The sequence below is a fragment of the Erpetoichthys calabaricus genome, chromosome 4 (genome assembly GCF_900747795.2).
Source record: "Erpetoichthys calabaricus chromosome 4, fErpCal1.3, whole genome shotgun sequence".
NCBI classification, from domain to species: Eukaryota; Metazoa; Chordata; class Cladistia; order Polypteriformes; family Polypteridae; genus Erpetoichthys; species Erpetoichthys calabaricus.
The window spans coordinates 169,873,048-169,899,983 of NC_041397.2; the positions used below are offsets into that span (position 1 = coordinate 169,873,048).

Genomic DNA, 26,936 nt, shown 5'->3' on the forward strand with positions numbered 1-26,936 from the left:
CAGTCGGCTATGCTTGTCTTTTCTGCCTGCCACCATGACCGCGCTGGACCACTCAGTGAGGCGTTTAAAAAGCCCATCAGCTCCATATCAGTTAAAGGATGGAGTTCTAGAAACGAATCCGCCTGTTCCAAAAATCTGAGAACCTCTGCTGATGTACAAGAGGTCTCTAATTTAGGGAATTCTAAGCGTAGCGCCGCGGCAGGTGCAGCAGTAAGGGAGACCCTGGAAGTTGTACCTCCCATTGAGTTAGACTGCCGTGATTTCTTACAATAAGCGTCCATGCTCCTCCTTACCACGTCCTGCAGCTCGACTTCCCATTGCTGATCCCTTCTCTGGAGACAAGCAATCAATCGTTGTTCTAACTGCCGCACTTGACCTTGCATATATTCGCGCATCGCTTCTATAGCGCCTTCCAATGATTCATGCAGAGCCTCTTCGCGTGCAGCGGCCCCTTCCGCCAATTCCTTGATCCGATCGTGCATCTCTTCTATCCGTTCTTGCATCTCACCCCACAACGACGGCAGGAGGTTTTCATCTCTTTGCACCTTAGGAGTAGAGATGTATAGCGAATCCAATAGGCTGGTTGCTTCATCAACCCCTTCGTGCGCCCTGATTGTAACATGTTCGCCCAGCTCAACCCCTATCTCCGGCCCCTCGCTTGGGTCGGTAGCCTCCTGCGCCAAACCTACAGAAGACATCTGAACTATGGTGGTGAAAAAATGCGTAAAAGGAGATAGCGGATGTATCCTAGTCAGTTCCCCGTACGGGCCACCACTAATCTGTACCGCTGCCCTGGGAGAAACAACTAAACCCCGGGATAAGCACGATTAGAAAACTGCTAATGTAAAGCAGTTCAATATATAAAATGTATCGGGCAACGTGACCAACGCTCGTCCTTTTATTGATTTCCCCACCACCAGTCCCAGCTTAGCATTAACAACAAATCATAATTCAACACAAACAAGAAGCAAAAGAATAACACATACATTATCTTACATGAAAAGAAACAAACAAACAAATACATAACAATCAAACCCCCCTCCTTTCTGGTTTAAACGCGCAATGTTCATAAATCATAGAAACCAGTTCAACCAAACGGAATTACTGTCCTTATTGTGCAGGGCAAAGAGAAACCATACGGGAATACGCCGGCCGTCGAGCCGGTAACAAAAAAGTTCAATCCTACCAGTCCAAGTATTCCAGTGAAATCAAAGGAAGAAAAAAAAAAGGACCGTCTTCAGAGACGCGTCTCCCTTGTGTCGCTGAGTCTTCAAAAAAAAGAACTTGTTCCAGCAGATATTTTTTCTTGGCGCTACCTCGTCTCTTCTCTTTGCTCCACCACAAGATATCTCTCTTTCTCCCCTTCTTTTCCGGTTTTTAACCGCCCTGACTGAGTTATGACATTTACAGTATTCTTCTTTCCTGAAATGCACCCAAAGAGGCAGCAAACTGCCCCTGGAATAAAGCATATGTGGCATCCGCTACAAAGTTACATAAAGCTTACAGTTAATATTCAAATACCATCAACATGTCTATTTCACAGTCTACTGAACCAGTAGGGATGTCCTAGGAAAAGAAGGAAAGAAAAAAAGACACACATGAAAGTCAAACACTACAAGTGAATTACAAGTTTAAAAGACGGTTATTTGCAATTTACCTGATTTTTCATTAACATCCAATTTCCAGAAGATATTCTTGTAGCCATGGAGAACGACTTTCAGACGGCTTCGAGGAGATTCTGGTCCACCATCCGGCGTCTCAGAAAGGGGAAGCAGTGCAGTGTCAACACTGTATATGGTGGGGATGGTGCGCTGCTGACCTCGACTCGGGACGTTGTGGGTCGGTGGGGGGAGTACTTCGAAGACCTCCTCAATCCCATTAACATGCCTTCCAATGAGGAAGCAGAGCCTGGGGACTCAGAGGTGGGCTCCCCCATCTCTGGGACTGAGGTCACCGAGGTGGTCAAAAAACTCCTTGGTGGCAGGGCCCCAGAGGTGGATGAGATACGCCCGGAGTTCCTCAAGGCTCTGGATGTTGTAGGACTGTCTTGGTTGACACGCCTCTGCAACATCGCATGGACATCAGGGACAGTGCCTCTGGATTGGCAGACCGGGGTGGTGATCCCCCTCTTTAAGAAGGGGGATCGGAGGGTGTGTTCCAACTACAGAGGGATCACACTCCTCAGCCTCCCTGGAAAAGTCTATTCAGGGGTCCTGGAGAGGAGGGTCCGTCGGATAGTCGAGCCTCGGATTCAGGAGGAACAGTGTGGTTTTCGTCCTGGTCGCGGAACAGTGGACCAGCTCTATACCCTTAGCAGGGTCCTGGAGGGTGCATGGGAGTTTGCCCAACCAGTCTACATGTGTTTTGTGGACTTGGAAAAGGCATTCGACCGTGTCCCTCGGGGAATCCTGTGGGGGGTACTCCGAGAGTATGAGGTACCGGCCCCCCTGATAAGGGCTGTTCGGTCTCTGTACGATCGGTGCCAGAGCTTGGTCCGCATTGCCGGCAGTAAGTCGAACCCGTTTCCAGTGAGAGTTGGACTCCGCCAGGGCTGCCCTTTGTCACCGATTCTGTTCATAACTTTTATGGACAGAATTTCTAGGCGCAGCCAGGGTGTTGAGGGGGTCCGGTTTGGTGGGCTCAGGATTGGGTCACTGCTTTTTGCAGATGATGTTGTCCTGTTTGCTTCATCAGGCCGTGATCTTCAGCTCTCTCTGGATCGGTTCGCAGCCGAGTGTGAAGCGGCTGGGATGAGAATCAGCACCTCCAAATCCGAGACCATGGTCCTCAGCCGGAAAAGGATGGAGTGCCCTCTCAGGGTTGGTAGCGAGATCCTGCCTCAAGTGGAGGAGTTCAAGTATCTCGGGATCTTGTTCACGAGTGAGGGAAGAATGGAGCGTGAGATCGACAGGCGGATCGGTGCGGCATCCGCAGTAATGCGGGCGCTGCATCGGTCTGTCGTGGTGAAAAAGGAGCTGAGCCGCAAGGCGAAGCTCTCAATTTACCAGTCGATCTATGTTCCTACCCTCACCTATGGTCATGAACTATGGGTAGTGACCGAAAGAACGAGATCGCGAATACAAGCGGCTGAAATGAGTTTCCTCCGCAGGGTGTCTGAGCTTTCCCTTAAAGATAGGGTGAGAAGCTCAGTCATCCGGGAGGGGCTCAGAGTAAAGCCGCTGCTCCTCCGCATCGAGAGGAGTCAGATGAGGTGGCTTGGGCATCTGATCAGGATGCCTCCTGGACGCCTCCCTGGTGAGGTGTTCCGGGCACGTCCAACCGGGAGGAGGCCCCAGGGAAGACCCAGGACACGTTGGAGGGACTATGTCTCTCGACTGGCCTGGGAACGCCTTGGGATTCTCCCGGAAGAGCTAGAAGAAGTGGCCGGGGAGAGGGAAGTCTGGGCATCTCTGCTCAAGCTGCTGCCCCCGCGACCCGACCTCGGATAAGCGGGAGACAATGGATGGATGGATGGATATTCTTGTAGCAAGCTGGCTGAAAGGAAAAAAAATATAAATGTCACTTGTAAATAAACTGAAAAGGCTCTGTATACATCGCGACTGTCAGTCTGACTCACCTATAATTTAGTGGTGCACTGTCCATTGCAGGAAAGTCTTTAACAATTTAGAAATGGCAGGCATCATCTGCACAAAACTACCATGAAATTCTATTAAAATTAACTGTACAAAAACATCGCAGATTATTTGGTATTACAATTTAGACACATTACTCCAACATAAGGAACTAAACTGAAAAGAAAAAAAGGTAGTATCGTGCACCACTGTAGTCAATCTGAACTTTATCAAAAGCCTACTTCAAAACAGAATAACTGATCAAGCGTTTCCTAGATGCTTGTATAAGTTTTTTCATTTTCCATGCACAGTCGAGGAGTTCTCCTAAAACTTGCTTTGTGGAATTTGAAGAGTTACTGGTACTGCTCAGAGCCAGCCCTAGACAATTTCGGGCCCGAAGCAAACTGATCCCTGCAGCTAGGGGGTCCGGGGCAGAGCTCCGGCCGCCAAGCAATTTCCTGCATTCTGAGCTGCAGAAATGCGTTTTCCCGGCATCTACAACCATCACTTTTTGACGATTTCCGTTTGACACTGACAACCGTAACCGTAACACACTGACAGGAGCCAAATTTGCAGGCTGTCAGCGCAGACTGTCATACAAGGCCCTGAGTGAAGGGTATGAGTGATGGAGGTCGGAGCGGGCCTGCATAAATGTCTTTAGTGACGATACATTAACAGATAAAGCTACATTTTAGCCAGCTTTTGCTGTTTCCACCAGGCAGAACGTGGAGGTAAATAGCTAGGCCAAGCACTTTTTTTTTGCTTTTTATATTTTTTATATATTTTTTTTATTTTATGAAGATGAGATCCACATTATTTTGTTTTTACATTTTTATTTGGTTTTAAAGCTTGTTTTCATACTTTTGAGATATTCAGATTTCCGTATAAAATAACACCGCCGTGGAGGCGGCAACAGGCGCACAGGCCTGAGTGAAGCGTAATGAAGATTGGAGTGCCGAGTGGAGATGTCCACGTGGAGTAATTAGGTGATGGAATATGCTGCCCCTGAATTATATATATAAAAAAATTAGTAATAGAGGTTGGAGTGAAGGAGTCTGTTGCTCCATTGGGCGCTCCGCAGCAGCGTCGCGCATCACAGGAAAAAAAAAAACTTGGGCTCAGTGGGCCCCCTCCAGCTGTGGGCCTGAAGCGGTCGCTTCGTTCGTTTCGCCCTAAGGCCGGCTCTGTACTGCTGAGTGCCGGTCCACTTCAAGCACTGAATATAAATCAATTACTACAGAGAAAATGATTATTAATACAAACGTATGGTTCACGGTACAAACATAACCATGCAAAACAAAGATATTAAAAATACGAAAAAAACTGTGCAAATTTCAAACGTTTTCATTTCGAAGCACACTTATTTCCATTGTCAAAAATACGAGCAATTAGTTTCGTCGCTTCTTCTTCTTCTTTTGTCTAATGGAGTTTCATTGCCGCAGCTTCTTTTTTTTATCTCCTTTCGTTTAATGGAGTTTCATCGGCAGGTTATTTAAGAGGTAACTCTATAAGGCGGAACCTCAAAGAGGTAGGGATCACGAACTTTGAAACATTTGGTTAAACTTACACTTGATAGGCAACTTCAAACGTTGATAACTGGACAGGTGGCTGTCATAGAGGAACAACAATCTCATTCGTTGAAATTCTGAATTAGCCAATACTATCCACTTGCATTTACAGTTATCCCACCTTCAGATCCGCCCATAATGTCTCCGGTCTGCAGCAATACCCTTCTCGGCCTCTAGCAGATGCTTCAAAGGCCGCCTTACACGTCACACAAAACAGAGAGGGCGGGACCTATAAAATATCGCGCGGACGATCCAATCGGATTTCGGTAAATGAGGTAAGCAACATCTCCTGGAAGAACAGTCAGCTCAGCAAGTAAACATCAACAAAAGAAAGGCTGAAAGACAAAGAAAAATACGAGCAAATAGATTTAAGAAAACGAAAATGAGCATCAGAAAAATGCTAAAAGAGAAAGACTCAGAAGAGCAAATAGATCTATTGAAGAAGAGGAAAATAAGTGTCAGAAAAATGCCAAAACACACAGAGCTAAAGCTAAAATAAAGAGAGGCAAGATAAGAGATCTTCAAACAGACACAACACATCAATCAACAGCCACAGAGGAGAGGACAAATGTAATATTAATTATACTTACTGTATTGTCATATACGTTTCTATTTTATTTTTATTATTATTTTACATTTAATATAGACTGTACCTTCTAATGTTTATGCACTACTGTTCTAGCGCCCGTTATTGTAACGGGCTTAATGTCTAGTATTTTATAAATGTGCTGTAATGGTAGCAATTTGAATACATCCAGCACTTTGTATAACACATTTCTGAAATCATATACCAGAAACTTTACAAAGGGAGGGCACATACCAGTATATCACAGAGTGCACAATTACTTTGTAAAATGGGTTTGACAAAAATGGAGTTCAGAAAGGTTATATGCCTTACTCAGAGACAGTTTTGCATTTTAACGGTAAGAAAATGGCACCCTTGTGATTTGAAAGGCAATGCCTTACTTACTAGGCCTTACTGCCTGTTACAAATGTCAGCCTGTTTTGTGTTTTTTTATGCTCCTTGCATAGGGAGGATTCCATATCTCTTACACCTCATACCATCCTGGCAGATCTGGATAATAAAACCTGTTCTATGAGAGTCCTACTTTTTTGATTACAGCTCAGCATTTAACACTTGTGCCATCAAAGGTAACCACCAAACTGCTCAACTTACGACTCCCTCTATAATGAGATTTTCGACTTCCTAATCTACACACCTCTACATGACTGCCAACATCACATCAACTACATTGACCCTTAACACAGGCACTACACAGGGTCACGTGCTGAGCCCCCATCAGCACTCCTTGTTCACCTTTGATTATGTGACCAGACACGATTCCAACTCCATTGTGAAATTTGCAGATGACACCACAGTCACCATCAATTGTGACATGGCTCAATGGTGTCAGGACAATACTCTCACCCTTAATGTCATCAAAACCAAGGAGGTGGTCATAGACTTCAGGAAGCAGACATCTGAAATCTACATTAGAGGGGATGCTGTTTCTCATTTTTTTCATCTATGAAATGGTAGAGGACCGTTGATACTTTTCATTTTTTTTTCTCCCTCTTCTACTCTCTTTATGCAATAAACCACAGTTTAGTATCAGTTTAATATCTGATATTGCTCCATAGTTTCATGACATACTGAACAAAGAGTAGTTATTACTTTATAAAAACATTAATATAACTACAGTGCAGCTTGAATATCTAATCACTCACATATAATAAGTTTGCCTTTTACACACACACAAAATCAGTGATAGACAGTAACTATTCTATGCACAATGACAGAATCTAGCAGACTGGTACTTGAATTTGCTTATGCACCATAGTGTGTTATATGTTAACTTCACTATTAAGAACATTCATTCTCAGAGGATTTGCTAACACAGGTATTACTGTAATATACAATATTAGGCTGTATTGAGGAAGAACACATTCTGTCTAGGGTTCACAATTGCTTATGATCTAAATATCTAATTGTCAGTTTCTATTCTGAGGTGTTTCAGATTATTTAGAGATTAGAAAAGTTGGGTTTCTATGATGTAGTTTGGAGACATTTCCTTTTTTGGAATTATTACTACATATTAACAATATCATGTACTGTTATGACATCTAGGAATTGTTACCTGCAAAGCCTAAATCCAATTAGGTAATGTAAGATTTTAAAATAGAAATGAATAGGAATTAAATATGATCTGTAAGTGTTTGGTGAACTGAATTTTTCATTCATTTATTTTGTTTGGATTTCATCTTAGTCTTTAATGGAGGCCCTGTTGTATTACACTTCTGACAGCAGGAGCTGTTCACTCAGGATGTCAAATTTTGCATTTTTTAGCAAAACCAGCTCCTGATGAGGCCTCTCCTGCTACTGGAGGTGTTCTCATTACAGCTGAAGCTGTTATCTCTGTAGGTGAAGTCTTGTTTTCCATTTCTATTTACATTTTGGGTGTAAAAGTAAAAATTATATTTGAAATTTAGCATATCAGTTCTTCAGTTTTCAACTGGTGGTGTTTTATCCCATGCAGATGCATGTGCAGTGTCAATGTACATATTGTGACAATGAATGGCGTTATACCAGTTAACCGACACAGACGGACGCAGGAGGCACACTGATAAAACAAAAATGATTTTATTTTCTTCACTTAATGGGAAACGCCTTCCTTGTTTCCCACAGGCACAACACAATCCCAATACACAAAACACTGCACAATACTCTTCCTTCTCTATTTTCTTTCTCCTCCACTCCTCCCAGCAAGCTTGGTCTCCCTCCTCCTGACTCTGGCTCCCAGAATAGTGTCTGCTGGTCCCTTATATACAATACAATACAATTTATTTTTGTATAACCCAAAATCACACAAGAAGTGCCGCAATGGGCTTTAACAGGCCCTGCCTCTTGACAGCCCCCCAGCCTTGACTCTCTAAGAAGACAAGGAAAAACTCCCAAAAAAACCCTTATAGGGAAAAAAATTGAAGAAACCTTGGGAAAGGCAGTTCAAAAAGAGACCCCTTTCCAGGTAGGTTGGGCATGCAGTGGGTGTCAAAAAGAAGGGGGCCAATACAATACAATCCACAGAACAGAACAAATCCTCAATACAGTATAAAAATAAAAATTTTACAAATATGGACCAGAATTTAACAGTGGATGATATCACATAATATGATTTGGATTTGTTTAGAGTCCTGGAGACCTCAGCCATCAAGCTGCCTCCCCCTATTGGCCATTCCACAGCTGAAACAGCACTGGGCCAGCCAATCCGATGAAAGGACCCGTCTACCCCGCGATTCCTGTGATCCTCCATCAGGGATGACTTTACCTTAGGCAGGCAAAACAACCTGGCAGGTGGGCTGTGCCACATTTGATCACCAAGAAGAGAAACAGAATAGGTGAGGGTTATTAACAAATTATAACTATCATGTTACTTATGTTTTAGTGCTAATGACTAACAACAGAGATGCAGTCTGCACAGTTAATCAGCAGCTCTAGTCAAGATATGCTAAACTGAAGTAGTGAGTCTTCAGCCGGGATTTGAAAGCTGAGACCGAAGGGGCATCTCTTATAGTAGCAGGCAGACCATTCCACAGTTTAGGGGCCCTGTAACTAAAAGCTTGACCTTCCACTGTTATTTTATTAATCCTTGGAATCATAAGCAGACCGGCATCTTGAGGTTTTAATGTGCGCTCTGGTTTGTAAGTCAGGATAAGTTCAGACAAGTAAGCCAGACCTTGGCCATTTAATGCTTTATATGTTAAAAGGATGATTTTGAAATCTGCCCTAAACTTAACTAGGAGCCAGTGTAAGGATTTAAGAACTGGAGTTATGTGTTCGTATTTTCTTGTTCTTGTAATAATTCTTGCAGCAGCATTTTGGTTTAACTGAAAGAACAGTTTGAACATCCGGTGAACACTGCATTGCAGTAGTCAATTCTACTAGAAATAAATGCATGAATTAATTTCTTAGAATCCTGTTTATTTAGAAAGTGCCTTAATTTCCCAACATTTTTAAGATAGAAGAAACATGATTTGGACAACTTTGTAATATGCATTTTAAATGACATGCTAGAGTCAAAGATAACTCCTAGATTGTGGGCTGATTCAGTAAAATTAATGGTGATTCCATCTGAGTTATCTTTGACTCTAGCATGTCATTTAAAGCGCATATTACAAAGTTGTCCAAATCATGTTTCTTCTATCATAAAAATGTTGGGAAATTAAGGCGCTTTCTAAATAAACAGGATTCTGAGAAAATAATTCATGCATTTATCTCTAGTAGGATTGACTACTGCAATGCGGTGTTCACTGGATGTTCAAACTGTTGTCTATACAGCCTCCAGTTAATCCAAAATGCGGCTGCAAGAATTATTACAAGAACAAGAAAATACGAACACATAAGTCCAGTTCTTAAATCCTTACACTGGTTAAGTTTAGGGCAGATTTCAAAATCCTCCTTTTAACATATAAAGCATTAAATGGCCAAGGTCCGGCTTACTTGTCGGAACTTATCATGACTTACAAACCAGAGCGCACATTAAGATCTCAAGATGCCGGTCTGCTTATGATTCCAAGGATTAATAAAATAACAATGGGAGGTCGAGCTTTTAGTTACAGGGCCCCTAAACTGTGGAATGGTCTGCCTGCTACTATAAGAGATGCCCCTTCGGTCTCAGCTTTCAAATCCCGGCTGAAGACTCACTACTTCAGTTTAGCATATCTTGACTAGAGCTGCTGATTAACTGTACAGACTGCATCTCTGTTGTTACTCATTAGCACTAAAACATAAGTAACATGATAGTTATAATTGGATACTAACCCTCACCTATTCTGTTTCTCTTCTTGGTACTCAAATGTGGCACTTGGTGCCAAGGCCCACCTGTCAAGTTGTTTTGCCTGCCTAAGGTAAAGTCATCCCTGATGGACGATCGCAGGAATCGTGGGAAGGAGGGGTCCTTTCATTAGATTGGCTGGCACTGTGCTGTTTCAGCCATGGAATGGCCAAATGGGGGAGGCAGCTTGATGGATGCGGTCTCCAGGACTCTAAATATATCCAAATCTTCTTATGGGATATCATCTACTGTTAAATTCTGCTCCGTACTTCTAAAATTTTTATTTTTATACTGTACTAGCAAAATACTTCGCAGCGGAGAAGTAGTGTGTTAAAGAGGTTATGTAAACATATATATACATATACATATATATACATATCTACATATACACATCCACATATACATATATATACATATACAAATTTACACATCTACATATATATATACATATGTACATATATATATACATATAAATATATACATATCTACATATATATACATATGCACATATATATATATATATATAAATATAGACATACATATATACATACATTCACATATATATATATATATATATATACATATCTACTTATCTATATATATATATATATATATTCACGGCATTCGTAGTCTGAATCACAATCTGATTGTATGGGTGGTTACCTACTAGGTAACGCTTATGGTTGTCCAGCAAGTCAGCTAACATCCGCCACGGTGCCTTCAGTTGTGAGAAGCAGATCATAGAATGGTTGAAAATAGTTTACTGTCAAATAATGCAAAGAGTACGCGACACGTGTTTCGCCCTAATTCTTGGCTCATCAGGCGTATACACTCACTACACTCCCTTACGGGAATCGAACCTCGGACGTCAGCGCTAGAGGCGACGACCCTAACGTTGCGCCACGGCATGTGGTTCGTTTATTTGACAGCATGTAGATTGGGGTAATTACATTCACGGCATTCGTAGTCTGAATCACAATCTGATTGTATGGGTGGTTACCTACCAGGTAACGCTTATGGTTGGCCAGCAAGTCAGCTAACATCAGCCACGGTGCCTTCAGTTGTGAGAAGCAGATCATAGAATGGTTGAAAATAGTTTACTGTCAAATAATGCAAAGAGTACGCGACACGTGTTTCTCCCTAATTCTTGGCTCATCAGGCGTACACACTCACTGCACTCCCTTATGGGAATCGAACCTCGGACGTCAGCACTAGAGGGGCTTCGCAGTGGTGAAGTATTGCTTTTAAATTTTAATTAACCCCTTAACTGCTCTCTGCCGGATATATCCGGCACCGTTGTTTTATTGCTAACGCCATACTGCCGGAATTATCCGGCACATTTGCCTGTGGTTATGTGAATGCCTGGCATGTAGTACAACTGACAGTTTGGCGTGGGTATTATTACTATGTTGTATTTCGACAACTCTGCGCTTGTATTGGCCAATCACGTGATGTGATTCGAAAGTGAAAGCTGTGAATATGGCGAAACGTAAACTGACTTCAAGTGAGGCTTTGCAGGCGATTTTGGACAGTTCTGATCATGATTGTAGCAGTTCTGAAGAAGATTTTAGCGACAATGATGAGCAGCAACGTGCGCTGCATGATACTGTGAATGAAGACGCATCGGATGACGGCGATGAGTGGGTGTATCCCCAGCATTTCAACTGGACTGCTGCCCGAGGTGAACTACCTTTTCTGCATCCATTTGAGGCAACGTGTGGCTTTATTGTTGATGTAAACAATTACACTGCTGAGCAGTTTTATGAGCTGTTTGTGTCACCTGATTTGATCAGACATTTTGTTCATCAGACAAATCTGTATGCAGCACAGTTTATTGAGAAAAATCCCAATTTACCTCCACATTCCCGTGTTCGTGCTTGGTTTGACACTGATGAAAACGAAATGAAAAAATTCATTGTGATTTTGATGTTGATGGGAATAATCAGAAAACCAGATATTGAGATGTACTGGTCTACAGATCCTATGTATGCAACACCTATTTTTGCAGCTGTCATGACACGTAACCGATTCTCTTTGCTGCTGAAATTCTTTCATTTGAATGACAACAGAAATGAGCCAGATAAGAAAGATCCAAACCGCGACTGCTTGTTCAAGCTACGTCCTTTGATTGATCATTTATTTGAAGCATTTCAGTTGCCCTACATGCCAGGACCGTCAGTTGCAGTTGATGAAAGTTTATTGTTGTGGAAGGGCCGCTTACAGTTTCGACAGTATCTACCATTGAAAAGGGCACGGTTTGGTATCAAGATGTTTTGCTTAGCTGAGAATTCAGGTTACATTTATAGATTTCGTGTATACACTGGCAAAGAGGATCCTATGAGTAGTATTTCAGCAGTGTTGCCAGATGAATGTAAGGACTTTGGACTTTCAGAAAAACGCTGTCGTGTCTATTCAAAGAAGGGTCAGCGTAGAGACGTCAAGACCTTCTGCTCAAAGTGTCCCAGCAATCCAGGACTTTGTGCAGTTCCCTGCTTTGGCCTGTGGCACAGCAAACTCAAATACTGGGAATGAAACTATGATTGACTGAACTACTTTTGACTTTTGAATTACTTTTGACTGTTCCGTTTTGTAGTAGACAATAAATCCAGAAGCCTGAGAAAAGGTACATTTTGTGTTTTATTATGTGTTTGCCCATTTCTAGAACTTGCACAACATTTAGTGGTCAATACTGCTTGAATAAATGTAAAAAATGTAAAAAAAATGTAAAAAAGTAAAAAAACGGTAATTGTTCAGATTTCGCCTGGTGTGGGGAATATTTAGGGAGTTGGCGGTTAAAGGGTTAAGAAGAAAAGAAAAACTTTTTAAATTGAGGGAAAATATACCAATAACAATTTGTTAAGGATCTGTTTTTTTGTGAAGCTGCCTTTACACAGCCTGTCCGCTGTTTTATAAACGAACGCCATATAAGGCAGTCCTTTCTCCTTGCTTAGCGGTTCTGTATTGTTTTATTGTTCGTTTATTACGATTGTTATACAGTAATCCCTCCTCCATCGCGGGGGTTGCATTCCAGAGCCACCCGCGAAATAAGAAAATCCGCGAAGTAGAAACCATATGTTTATACGGTTATTTTTATATTGTCATGCTTGGGTCACAGATTTGCGCAGAAACACAGGAGGTTGTAGAGAGACAGGAACGTTATTCAAACACTGCAAACAAACATTTGTCTCTTTTTCAAAAGTTTAAACTGTGCTCCATGACAAGACAGAGATGACAGTTCTGTCTCACAATTAAAAGAATGCAAACATATCTTCCTCTTCAAAGGAGTGCTCATCAGGAGCACAGACTGTCAGAAACAGAGAGGAAAGCAAACAAATCAATAGGGCTGTTTGGCTTTTAAGTATGCGAAGCACCGCTGGTACAAAGCTGTTGAAGGCGGCAGCTCACACCCCCCTCCGTCAGGAGCAGGGAGAGAGAGAGAGAGAGAGACAGAGAAAAACAAACAGTCAAAAATCAATACGTGCCCTTTGAGCTTTTAAGTATGCGAAGCACCGTGCAGCATGTCGCTTCACAAAGCAGCTGCACACAGAAGGTAGCAACGTGAAGATAATCTTTCAGCATTTTTAGACAAGCGTCCGTATCGTCTAGGTGTGCAAACAGCCCCCCTGCTCACACCCCCTATGTCAGGATCAGAGAAAGTCAGTACAAGAGAGAGAGAGAAAAGTAAGTTGGGTAGCTTCTCAGCCATCTGCCAATAGCGTCCCTTGTATGAAATCAACTGGGCAAACCAACTGAGGAAGCATGTACCAGAAATTAAAAGACCCACTGTCCTCAGAAATCCGCGAACCAGCAAAAAACCCGCGATATATATTTAAATATGCTTACATATAAAATCCGCGATAGAGTGAAGCCGTGAAAGGCGAAGCACAATATAACGAGGGATCACTGTAGTTCTCTTTGTATACCACGTTGTCAGTTCAGCACTCCGGTTGTAATATGACCAAGTCGTGCAAGCTTACTGTTGAGAATGCAACGTATAGTTGTACAGGAGAAAAGCAATCTTGCCAAACTTAATTTAAACTTACGGTTTACACCGTGCTTTGTTTCCGCCTTAGCTGCACTTATGAATATGCTTGTATGCGTCACTCGCTCGCTTCTTATTGTTTCGCTGCCTTCTCAATTGTGTAATTAATGTTTTCTTCAGCGCTCTTTGGGGCTCTTCCTTGTTTTCTACGTACTGCGTTCACAGTCAGTTCACGTGATTACGTGGGAGGTGTGATGACGCGATACGCAACCCCACCTCCCACGGCCAGCGAGCTGCTGTCCATTACAGTATATGGACAGAAAAGAGGTTCCAGTTATGACCGTTACGCTTTGAATTTCAAAATGAAACCTGCCTAACTTTTGTAAGTAAGCTGTAAGGAATGAGCCTGCCAAATTTCAGCCTTCCACCTACATGGGAAGTTGGAGAATTAGTGATGAGTGAGTGAGTGAGTGAGTCAGTGAGGGCTTTGCCTTTTATTAGTATAGATTGAGGATTTGTTCTGTTCTGTGTATTGTATTGTATTGTATTGACCCCCTTCTTTTGACACCCACTGCACGCCCAACCTACCCGGAAAGGGGTCTCTCTTTGAACTGCTTTTCCCAAGGTTTCTTCCATTTTTCCCTACAAGGTTTTTTTTGGGAGTTTTTCCTTGTCTTCTTAGAGAGTCAAGGCTGGGGGGCTGTCAAGAGGCAGGGCCTGTTAAAGCCCATTGCGGCACTTCTTGTGTGATTTTGGGCTATACAAAAATAAATTGTATTGTATTGTATTGTATTATTGTACAATAGATTCTGAGTGAGCTTTAAAGAGAGCTTTTTAAATATTTTTTAACACTCTCTGTCCATGCAATTTGAAAGACATGTAGCTTTGTTGTTCTCCATCTGGACTCCAGTTTTTGACACTCTAATTTGAGAGCTCTAGTGTTTTCATTAAACCAGGGAGAGTTTCTATGTGCTTTGATCACTTTTGTTTTAAAGGGAGCCACTGTGTCCAGAGCATCTCTCAAGGTTCACATTATAATGTGATGTTAGCTGATCTACATTATTTTCCACAATTACACTCGACTTACTCAAAGTATCTATAAATTTTGAAGCAGAATTACAATCTAAATGTCACACTGTCTTTGTTTTAATCTGTGAGTGTGTTGGCAAGGGCAGGGCTAAATCAAATGTAATTAAGTAGTGATTGGAAATAACTTCATTTAATGGAGTAATATTTAAATTTTGAATTTCAACTAAGTTATAATTAAATCTAATGTGTGGTTATGATTATGAGTTGGACCTTTGACAATCTGACAAAATCCTAATGAATTTAACAAATAAGTAAAACATTTGCTAAAAGTGTCAGTTTCCACATAAATGTGTACATTAAAATCCCCCATCAATACTATGTGATCATAATTTATAGCCAAATCAGATAAAAGATTGCTAAATTCAGTCATGAACAATGACTATGGCCCTGGTGGTCTGTAGACTAGCACTATAATTGTGTTGGAACCTGTTTTAATATTTAAAATGAATGCCTCAAAAGATATAAAGTCGCCTACATTTTTAGACGTGATTTGCATTATATAGGTGACCCAGAAGTGCTCCAGGTGCTTGTTGACCTACTTCCGGCAGCACTTCCAGGTGTGGCGGAAGAACTGACACGGGTTCAGGAATAGTTGCAGCACCCACTAGCAGTGCACCCGAATTCCAACAGGGCTGTAACGAACTCCACTTCCCATGAAGCCCTGTGGGAGTCCGAGGTACCGCTGCTGTCCAGGGCGCATGCCATCTACCATTCCGGGGGAGGTGATGCTCTGTCCACACTTGCTCCCCCGGCCCTTCCAAGGCAGAGGCGTTCCGACCAGGCAAGGGCCCTGGCCATCTCTGACAATATATACTACTAATAACCAAATACTGAAGCCCTCGAAATAGTCACAAAAGTGGCAAGTACTTTACTCACATCCTTTGTTTGTTATTTACTAAGGTGCAACATTTTTGGGACACCCACCACAGCTTTTTTTTTCTCAAAATGAAGTTCAACAGGTTAATAAATTAAATTAGAGCATTGTTCAAAATGTTACAAAGGAAAAAATAAATTGTTCTCACCAGGTCTTTTTGTGTGCAGTTAAGTTTTCAGCTTATGCAGTGTTTTGTTGTGTAAAGCGTAGGGTGAAGGGTACTTCAGTTTCATATTAGTGGATAAGGGAATGCTGGAATTGCTTAAATGGTTAGTGTTGATTTACATGTACAACCCACAGTATTTATCTATTTTAAGAGAAAAGGTTTGTGGTGCCCAAGGGCAACCATGTATAATTGAAATGAATATAAAAAACATTAAACAAATGGCATTGAGAAAAACCGTCTTTTCAGACGTGAACCTAAACCTTGACTGCCCTAAAATGGTGGATCTTCAGGCTTTGAGGACTTCCAGCAGAAAGAGGCGGGTCCAGCTGGATGGGCACTGGAAGTGACATCAGTGGTGGTAAAGCCCTCAATCTTCCAGTCGGCAGAAGAAAGAAGAGAAGAGACATCAGCACCAAACCCTGGAACAGCAGGTTATTGTAATAATCAAAACCAAGAGCTTCAGTATCCAAAAACAGCAAAAGATAGAGGTCAAATAACAGGAAATACACTCCCCTCATTCATTGTTAGCTGCCCATAGTTCAACAAGAATATTAATGGACAGGTATTATTAGATTCCACTTATGTTAAGCAACTTGGAACTGATTGTTTTACTGGGTGATTATAATTAATACCAGAACATGTGGAGACAGCAACCATACTAAAATAATGTCCCCTAAAATTGCATTTGTCTTAGTTTTAATTGCCGATAATGTCAAGTCTTGCAACTGAGTCACATCAAAGTTAAATCCCTTTGATAATACTAAATCTAATGTATGATCAGCCATTCGTGTTGGACTGGTAATATGCATAGATCCAAATAATACTTAGGGTGAATAAACTGTCTTTTATCTTGGGGTCATATTGATTACTTTTATTGTATGCATAAGGCAAGACTTCCAGGAAATTAAGTTTCCATGAGGAGGCTTGCGGCCGTGAGCATGTAAACATAGCCTATTTATAATTGATAAAGATGTATGTCATAGGAGTATTTGTAATCCAACCAAGGAAATTCAAGTGATGATTGGATATTCTGTTTCAGAAGCCATGAAGCACAAAAAACATACATTATTTATATTAACTACATAACTGTCTATAGAATAATTTTGCATTCCATGCCCCTATTTTATAAGAAAAATTTGTGCTTCAAATATGGAACTTGAAACTAACACTTTGACATCTTCACATTAAACAGTAGTTTCCTTCAAAAGCTGTAAAAACTAAGGGTCATGGAAGAAATGAGTTAACTTTTTACCCTGTAATGTAACATTTTAGGACTATGTTACAAAAAACTGCAAATCATAACATCTTGCTCTCTGCTGCTCTGTGTATTTTAAAAGGGCAATTTTATGTAAAATACAAAGAGACAGACATATGTAAGGAGATGGATATAAGATGAATGATTAACACTGTTACAAGAAAAATATAGAAAGATGCATGAAGCCTGTGTCGATAATTGGTTACGTATATACATTTTGAAAAGAAGAGCATTCTACCACTCCAGGTAAAACTGGCATTTATTATAAAGTCCACATTATGACTCTCTATTATATAAAAAGACTTTTTCAGAGAGACAAGACGTGACTTTCTCAGAGAGACTCCTTCAAGAGATGGCCAAGAGATGCCAAGAGATTTAACCACACCCAGGGTCGGAATATATTGTTCGAGTTTAAACTTTAAGTCGCAGACTTGTAGATCATCTAATTCATGTTGCCATCAGGCAAAAGTAGTGTTGCCTCCGAATGAAGAGGCATATCCGCGAGAATTAAAAGATTTGTTGTTTGGTTAAAGTGAAATCCACATACGCTGTCACGCTTGGGTCACAGAGCTGTACAGATACACAGGAGATTTTAGAGACAGAAACGTTATTTAAACACTTCAAACAAGCATAAGTCTCTTTCAGGAGTGAATCAAGCTCCATGTGGAGTCGGAGGGGACAGTTACGTCTCTCAAGGGCGCACCTCGGACCCCCAGCAGGAGCAAAGGATGCCTGGGGGAGAAGAGAGACAAGGTAGTGAGACAAAAGGGCAGCTGCTGTACAGGCTTTTAAATGTTCGCAGCACCACACAAGATGTAGATCACATGACACAGCAGCAGCAGCAGCAAACCAACAGCTGATTGAGAAAAAAACTGCATTTGTTTCCCATTGTATCACAGTGTAAGACGGGGTTTCAGAGGAGCGACTTCCTCTCCTTGTGGTGTGTTCAGCCCCCCCTTTTCACAACGCGAGCAGCAGAGATGTGAAGTGGCTGGGGCGTAGCATTGGCTTTCAGTTGGCGAGCAAATCGAGCAGGAGGGGGGTGGGTTGTTGGTGAGAGAAGCAAGCAGGGGGCAAAGCCCCCTACTTTAATATATAAGTATTCACCAGGGGCACTAGCTCTCTCCATATTGGATTCTTTTTAAAAGTAGTATTCTGCTGCCTAAGCAGAACACAGTTCTCAATGTCTTTCATCAGAAATACACTGTACTGTTACATTGTTTTTATAGTATTTGTTACAAAATCCTTGAAAGTCTGTTTAATCATTACATCAACATTACATCCACGCTAACAAAAATGGCTTCATTCACAAACCATAAGAAGACCACAAACATTTACAAAGTGTTCACCAACAATAGCATTGCACTAAACTTGAATTGGAAAATTATACAATGACCATTTTAAACGACACTGAAAATAAAAATGTGGCTAGCATTGCCCTGCAGTTGTTTTGCTTCCATATATTCAATATGTAAAAACATTTTTAAAAACTAAAGAGAGATGGAGTGTCATGATTTGCCTCAAAGGCTATGTTGAAAAGATTGGGAAACCACCAAAACTGTGGCCCAACTATTACATTTTATATAATTTATTAAATTAAATAATCAATAAACAAATACCAAATAAAAATACAAAATCCAAAACAATTGTTTAACAAAATGAAACTTCACTCTTCTCTTTGGCATGGCACATGAGTCTTTGTATCTGCAGCCCACTTCACTGACAGTTAACATCAGAAGTCATTTCAGCTGATGTGCAATTTTTATGGAGGCTTCACAGGGTCTCTCCTTAGAATTCACCTTCAGGTCAAATAATAATTCAACTGTCAACATTGATGCACAAAACACTGCACTAGTTATCAACCAAAAGGTTTGATATTTGCACCCATAAGCAAGATGAGTATTCGTTCCTTAATAAACCTTTGTAAGGACTAGTTAAGATGCCCTCTGCCTGGCTTTAACTTCTGTTCCATAGCAGGACCACTATTACACAAAAACTGCAAAAATCTTACCTCAGCTTGAATAGAGTCACGTCTAAATGAACAATTTTTTTGTTGATTGAGAGGTTCGTTTTGCTGTGAACTTCAGCACACACAATGGTAAAAAGAGGTGATAAGGCTTCAAAATACAAAAAAAGGCCATACTGTTGGATAACATAACATTTGTAATAATAATTGTATGCACGCATGGAAACTGAGTGCATATGTGTTTGCGCATGTGTGAGAATTGTGTGTGCTTTTTGGTTCTTGTGATTTTGAGACAGTAAAAAAAAGAGCGTTCTAGCAAGTGAGAAACTGTATTCTTTCATAAATGCAACATTTGGCAATGAGAATGGCTGAACTTTTGCTGCCACGACCACCTCCTTTTTTACCTTTACCTGGTGATCCTCCTGTGCCTTGGACTCGCTAGTTTGATTCTTTTCATGCTTAACTGATTGCACTTGGCTTGGACTCTGTACCTGATGCCATGCAAGAGTGCTATCTTGTTCCATTGTCTGGGCATGGAAGGGCAACGTGTTTTTCATACATTGGACTCGTACAAAGCAGCAGCAGTGGCATTCAGGAAGCACTTTTCTGGAACACAGAGCATCCTTTTACCACAGTTTCAGTTTGCGGGTGAGTCAATCCAACAACATACAGCAGTGCTTTGGGAATTAGCATGACACTGCAGTTTTGGTCCGCTTCAGAACGAGATGATGAAAGATCAGCTGATATTGACTGTATTGACCTTTGTGCACTTAACAAGACTGTGGTCCCAAACAAATACTCACTTACCAACAGCTGAGGAGATTACATCTCAATTTCATGGTTCCACAGTCTTCACTAAACTGGACATACGACAAGGCTACCTGCAGGTACCATTACATCCTGATAGTAGGGATCTCGCTGCATTTGTCACCCACCTTGGGGTGTTCTGTTATACCTGTATGCCATTTGGGTTTTGCTCAGCTGCCAGTTGTTTTAAAAAAATAATGTCATTAATCTTAGCTGGGATTCTAGGAGTATGTATGTATCTGGAAGACATTATAGAGCACAAACCAGCACTCTCTGTCATTAATAAATGGCTACAATGTGTGTTACAGCAGCTCACAAAGCACAACCTCACCTTAAATGAGAAGTGTATCTTTGCAGCACCCGAAATTGATTTTGTTGGGTGCCACTTGTCAGCTCAAGGTATTAATCCCTTGCAGTCTATTGTGGATGCTGTTTGCAGTCTTCCTGAACCCACTTCAGCTGCACAAGTTGCTTCATTTATAGGCATGACATCATATTACTTACACTTCCTGTCGCAATATTCAGCTATCACAGACCCATTACGTGAGTGCCAAAATAAGGATGCACCCTGGGCTTGGACTTCTGCATGTGCTTAAGCATTCCATCTCCTGAAGCACCAATCCTGTCTCATTTTAACCCAGAGAGTACTGCCATAGTTACTTGTGACGCCTTGGGAGCAGTTCTCTCACAGAAGGAAGAGGGGGTGGAAAAGCCAGCTGCATTTGCCTCCAGAGAAGTGAGCCTGACTGAACAAAAATACTCTGCAGGGGAACGTGAAGCTTTGGCATACATCTGGGCTTGTGAGCGATGGCATATTTATTTGTATGACAGACCTGTGAAGGAACAGCCATAATCACTCAACTTCCTATTTTCTGAGTACATTTATAATTTACAGTTGTGGGTAGCCAGTACTTACTCCAGCCATTTGGTACACAAGCTAAGAACAGACCTGGGAGAGGACATTATTCCACCCTGAGCTGCCCACACAGGCACTCTCACACACACATACAGTATATCCACTTACTATCATATCAAGCCTATTGTGAGTCACCAGTCCATCTTAAATATTGGGATGGAGGAGGAAAATCAATGAAAAAACCCACACAGATGAGATTGAAATTTTAACCCAGGACTCTGGACAATGTACCTCCATGCATCCCATTATAAAACAGCATCAAAACTGTTATTTTTAATCACAAAGGAAGTCAACAGTGCTGGCAATCATACCAAGAATCACAAGGAACACCTAAGCTTTTTATAGTAGTAAATGTGAGCAATATCATCTACTTGAAAAAATATTTCATAGCTGACTTCTATAATACAAATCTATACTTTGAGCTGAGATGTTTGGAGTACTGCTCCAAAATGTGTTCCAAATCACTCAATATTACTACTGTAGATTGCAAAAAAATTTAATGAGTGAAGGAACTGATCATTATTTGTGTTAATTTTAAGAACTTGCTGTGGCATCAAAACTAAAAGATAATCATCAGAGGGCCACAGACTAGTTATTTTTCAGACACATGTGTGCATTTGTAGTGCGCAAGTGTACAGTTAGCAAAAAAACAAATCTATTTCCAGTTATTAGAGAATGAAGCCCTTCAATAATTTTATACTTTCTGTATTTTGAACGAGACTCTCTTTGTGTGCTCTTTTACTGCTCCTCATGCATCTACACTCTCACTTCCTGTTTTTAGTCACATGACCAAACCCAAATTGACCAATCACTCCAAAGCCAAACTGATCAATCTGATTGCTAGGAGGAACTTGATACACAGACCTTAGCATTTTATTACAAAGTACATCAAAGGGTCATGTGACAAGAATGAGCAGGTCCCCTGACTTGCCTTGGACCTTCATCAGCATCACTGCCTTCCACATGGATAATGCCAGCCTTTAGGGGTATGCCTAGTGCAACACAAATATTCATCCTCCCTAGAAAAGAACTAGAAAAAGCTCTAAAGATCCTAACCTTAAGTTATCAATCTCTCTTTAGTGGCAAAGGATTGATAGTAGTTTTAAGAAAGCAGTTAAGACGTGACTGCATGATCAGAGGACTGAACACACTAAACAGCAATATGCCAGCAATATATTGTTGTAACTAAAATTCAATAACACTGTGTCTTTATTGAATTTTGCAAAATTGTGAAAAGTTATTTCAATTTCAATTACCTATAAAAGCTGTCACGACAATAGAAGAAAACAATCAATTGTTCTATCCCAGCAGCATCAGGTACAAGGTACGATTGACTACTGGTTGGAGCAAATGTATGGAGAAGCCAATTTGTAACCACCAATCAAACTAAACTGTCCATTTTCTCAGAGAATATTCATACATATATGGAGGGGTCATTCAAATTTCATTCAGCTAGTACTCATGCTGAGATGTGAACCAGAAGTCTAGCCACGAGGCAGCATTCAAACCTTACAGAACACTAGAAATCAAGCACTGACTATGCCTCCTGAAATACTTTAGCTGATAACACATCATATTTTAGGACCTGCTTCAGAAGTCTGTTATTGGTATAGTTTCTCATCTATTATTAATTTTAATAATTTTGGATCTACTGGCATTACTATATATTTCACTCAGTCCAGAGATACCAATAAGAAATTGCAGGCATTTAAAAAAATTACTAGATTTTGCTCAAGCATTTAAAAGCAATACAATTTCACAAAAGTGTAAACCTTATTTTTTAGAATTATTGCTAGCTCTGCTGCTTTCTTCAGTTATTTAAAAGTACCATCACAGGCATATTGGGATAAATTGATCGATCCATTCTTTGTCTAAGCAGTTAATCAAACTGCACAGTCACAGGGACAATGAGCCTCTCCTCACATCATCCATTGCAAGGCAGGGCTGGCTCACACATTCCTCATCCCTAACAAACTTAAATGTTGCTACATTTAACATGCTTCTTTAGGAATTTAGGAGGAAAGTCAGAGTACTAGAGACAATGGGAGTGTAACCACCAGGGTCTACCATGACCACCAGGAGAAAAGCAAACACCACAACTAGGCCATTCAGTCAATATAAACAATTATTTGCAAATTTAGGAAGCTCTTTCCATTGCCTGCTTTTATTAGTAATTCTTTTAGTTTGTCTTTTCTTTTTCTTGCTTTTCTCTTTCTACTGGTGATCTTGATTGCACATCAGGCATAAACAGCACACCCTCTATAAAGGTGAGTTCCTCTTGCTGTGATTACTTGATGTGAACTATCGGACCCACTCCCATCTCTGCTTCTTATCAAAGTTTTCCCATGAGCTTCTTCAGGGGTTGAGCTACTCTTGAGCATGGCCTTTTCAAGCAAACGTCCACACTTTTGAAGATCCAACATTTGCCCACTTGTGCACAGACTTTCCCTGTGCTCCTGTGTCAGATGTTAAAGTGAGACAGAGAAAACTGTGCCTGGAGCACATGAAAAACCCAATCAGGCAATGGCCAAGCAAGAATCAGAGGATTTGTTTTCCTTTATTTGAAGCCAGTCAGGGGGAATAGTCACACCTAAAATGCAGATTTTTGGCATTTAATGTAACATGCAACATTATTATAAAACAAGCATTAACTTGGTCTTCACACTAAGATGCAAGGCAGCCATAACTGGGCAGAAACACAATCTTTCCAAACACTGTTAAGAGAATAATCCTGAACTGTTTCCTGTCATGCTAAATGTTAAGAGAACTCACAGAGAACTGATGCTACATAGGATTAGAAGTTTCTGTATCAGCAATGATGATCTTTTACATTTATGTGAGCAGATCAAAAATTTTTCTTACTCTGCAGTTTGCAAAGCTTCAGCTGAGTCATGCTGATTTCAATCAGACCCTGTCCTTCATTTTGAGGTATGAAAGTATCTAACGTTCAGTGATCTGTGGCAAACATTTCCTGTGCCCATTTGTCTGCTGAATTGTTCTGCCACTCGTATACCGAATTTGTATGTTTAAACCCAATATATAGGTCAGTATTGTAACAGGGAGACTGTGGTGGGCATTGGGAGAATAATAATATATTTTATTTATATAAGAGTGTTTGGGTTTTAGAGGATTGGGTTTAGGAAGTTAAATGCTTTTGTCTCTATGTGCTCTTACTTCATGTGTGCCCCAGAATATATCCTGCAATATATACCAACAGCCTGGGGAAATATGACATAAGATAGCTATGTATTAATGTAAATATTATTTTAATTGATTTAGTGCTTATTGTTTTCAATATTATTCTTGTTTTATAGCAATGAACATGTTTTAAATACTATTTATTAGAAGGAACCAAACCCAAATAATGCACTTATTCATTACAGAACTAATTAGACAGTAGTGAGTGAAGGTATATACTGTATATATGCTGACTTTTGCCAAATTCTTTAATAATGAATAATAACTAAATAATTGCCTTATTGCAGGTTACAAATGCAACAGGAGATGAGCTGGTGAAAATTGCAAGCAACACACAGATGTTGACCTCACAGCCAGAAAAACTAACTGTTAACAACATTACCACTGCTGCTGACATTGCAAATAGAATTCTTACACGTGCTAAGGGAAATGAGAGTGAGGTAAGACTGCCACTTAAGACTGATAAAGAAAACCTGATTTATTGAGATCATTCATTTGATCAAATGGCAGCTTGCAAAAACCCTTGTTAAGAGTTTTTTCACATTACCACATATAATTCTAACTTCCTTTATTAAATACAGAAAACTGTGGCAGAAATAACTGCCTTACTTATGTAGAGTATTTCCAATTGACTGCAGCTTAGAATAAATTGCAAAGAATGTTTGAACAACCTCAACTAGATGCTCTTATGTCAGAAAATCTAAGGCACTTCAGGGTAGATTTATAGCCAAAAAGAACACTTAGCAATTTCCATTTTTATTCTATTCCATAGGAATATCCAAGTTTTCAACTACTCAGCACATCCTGTTTCAGTCAAATCAGGTTCACATAGAGTAGAATGAGTATATGTAATCATTGAAGACCCTTACAGAAAGTATTCAGTCTTCTTCACTTTCTATACACTTTATTGTGTTGAAGATTTCATTATAAATTGTGAAATGAACAGCCTTGACACACACAATAAGTTTTGGGGCAGCCACCCATATATTGTCCCTGGCTGCTACATCCAATAGCTGGAACCATTCTTTTTATAAATATCTGTCATTCTTACCATGAACTTAATCATACATTAGGCTTAAGTTTGTTTCATATAACATTTTGGGCTTACATACACACTTTAAAGAGGAGAGCATACCTCCGGAAATACCCCCTTCTACAACAGTTCATTTTACATTTAAATATAAAAAACAATGTTTGTTGTAAAGGACGTACAAACAGAAGGTGGAGTAGCTGAAAAGCACAAAAGAAAATATAAAGGCAAAGTAAATTCTCCTGTCCAACTGGGACTTGTATGCAGGATATTTTTCTGAAGTACCATTTCAGGTGGCTTCCACAGCTCCTCATCTTATAAAATAACTAGCAAAATACCCGTGCTTCGCAGCGGAGAAGTAGTGTGTTAAAGAGGTTATGAAAAAGTAAAGGAAACATTTTAAAAATAACGTAACATGATTGTCAATGTAATTGTGTTGTCATTGTTATGAGTGTTGCTGTCATATATATATACATATACACATATACACACACATATACACACATATACAGATATATTATATATACATATACACATATTTTTTATATATATATATATATATATACACATACATACATACATACATACATATACACACATAGATGCACTTTCAATAACATAGAAATCAATATAAACAACATTAACATCATTATCATATGAGAATATGAAGTAATATATAAGAAGCACATTTCATATAAATATAAATTATTAAACAGTAAAATCTTCTTCTATAATTTGCTACCGTGGCTTTTCGTTGGTCTGTCCAGGATTTTAAATCACCTGTAGCTTGCAAACCGTTTCACCTATTGACTTGAAATCTGCTACACATATAATACGTCACGTCTGCTATCCGCTTTATGGGTGATGATTGTATTACTCTTTTTATGTTTATTTTATTTTAGAATCAACTCCTATCTGCGCACACCAGGGCGGCCGTGGGCAGATGCGTATGGTGTATTCACTCCATGTTATCGTGCATTGCGCTGTCACTGGTATTTTGATAAAAGAATTTGAACAACATATAAGAAGCGTATAAATTATGAAACAGTAAAACATTAACATTTAAGAAGTAAAGTTACATTGAGTACTACTGCAGTGCCTTCGGGTATACCTCATTTTTTGTTTGCCCATTACATGCTTAAATGTATACATTTTTTGGTGTACCTACCCGAGAACACGCGACATATAACCGAGCGTGGGAGAAGCATGGATTTTAAACACGCTTTGAGTTCATCTGCTGGTCTCCCTCGTGGAACAACTGGTAATGTTTGAGTAAAATGTACAGCGAGTAAAACGACATTACCTCCTTTTTTTTTTTTTACGATCTCTGAGATGTTGCTTTTTTCGGTTCAAGGCTTCATAAGCTCTTTTATGTGCCATGGTGTACTTAATAAGTACTAATTATCCCAAACCATCATCTTTGAATGTTGCAAGACTTTCGCCTTGTATGTAGATCGGGGTAATTACATTCATTGCATTCCTAGTCTGAATCACAATCTGATTGTATGGGTGGTTACCTGGCAGTGTAGGGTTGCCACCCGTCCTTTAAAATACGGAATCGTGCCGCGTTTGAGAATGAAATTGCGCGTCCCGTTTTGAATCAATACTGGACGGGATTTATCCCGTATTTTTTTTATCATTTTTATTTTAAAGCAGCGTCTCATGCAAATCATCCCACACG

The 26,936-nt window shown here is 40.3% G+C and overlaps 1 protein-coding gene across 1 annotated transcript in view; it reads left to right on the top strand.

Annotated features, from left to right (window-relative positions):
• Positions 1 to 26,936, top strand: part of adgrg7.1 (adhesion G protein-coupled receptor G7, tandem duplicate 1) — a 131,295-nt gene that overhangs the window by 47,734 nt on the left and 56,625 nt on the right. Inside the window, exon 5 of the mRNA XM_028799935.2 lies at positions 24,513 to 24,665. Within this exon, the coding sequence (XP_028655768.1) occupies positions 24,513 to 24,665 (153 nt within the window). The remainder of the gene's footprint in view (positions 1 to 24,512; positions 24,666 to 26,936) is intronic.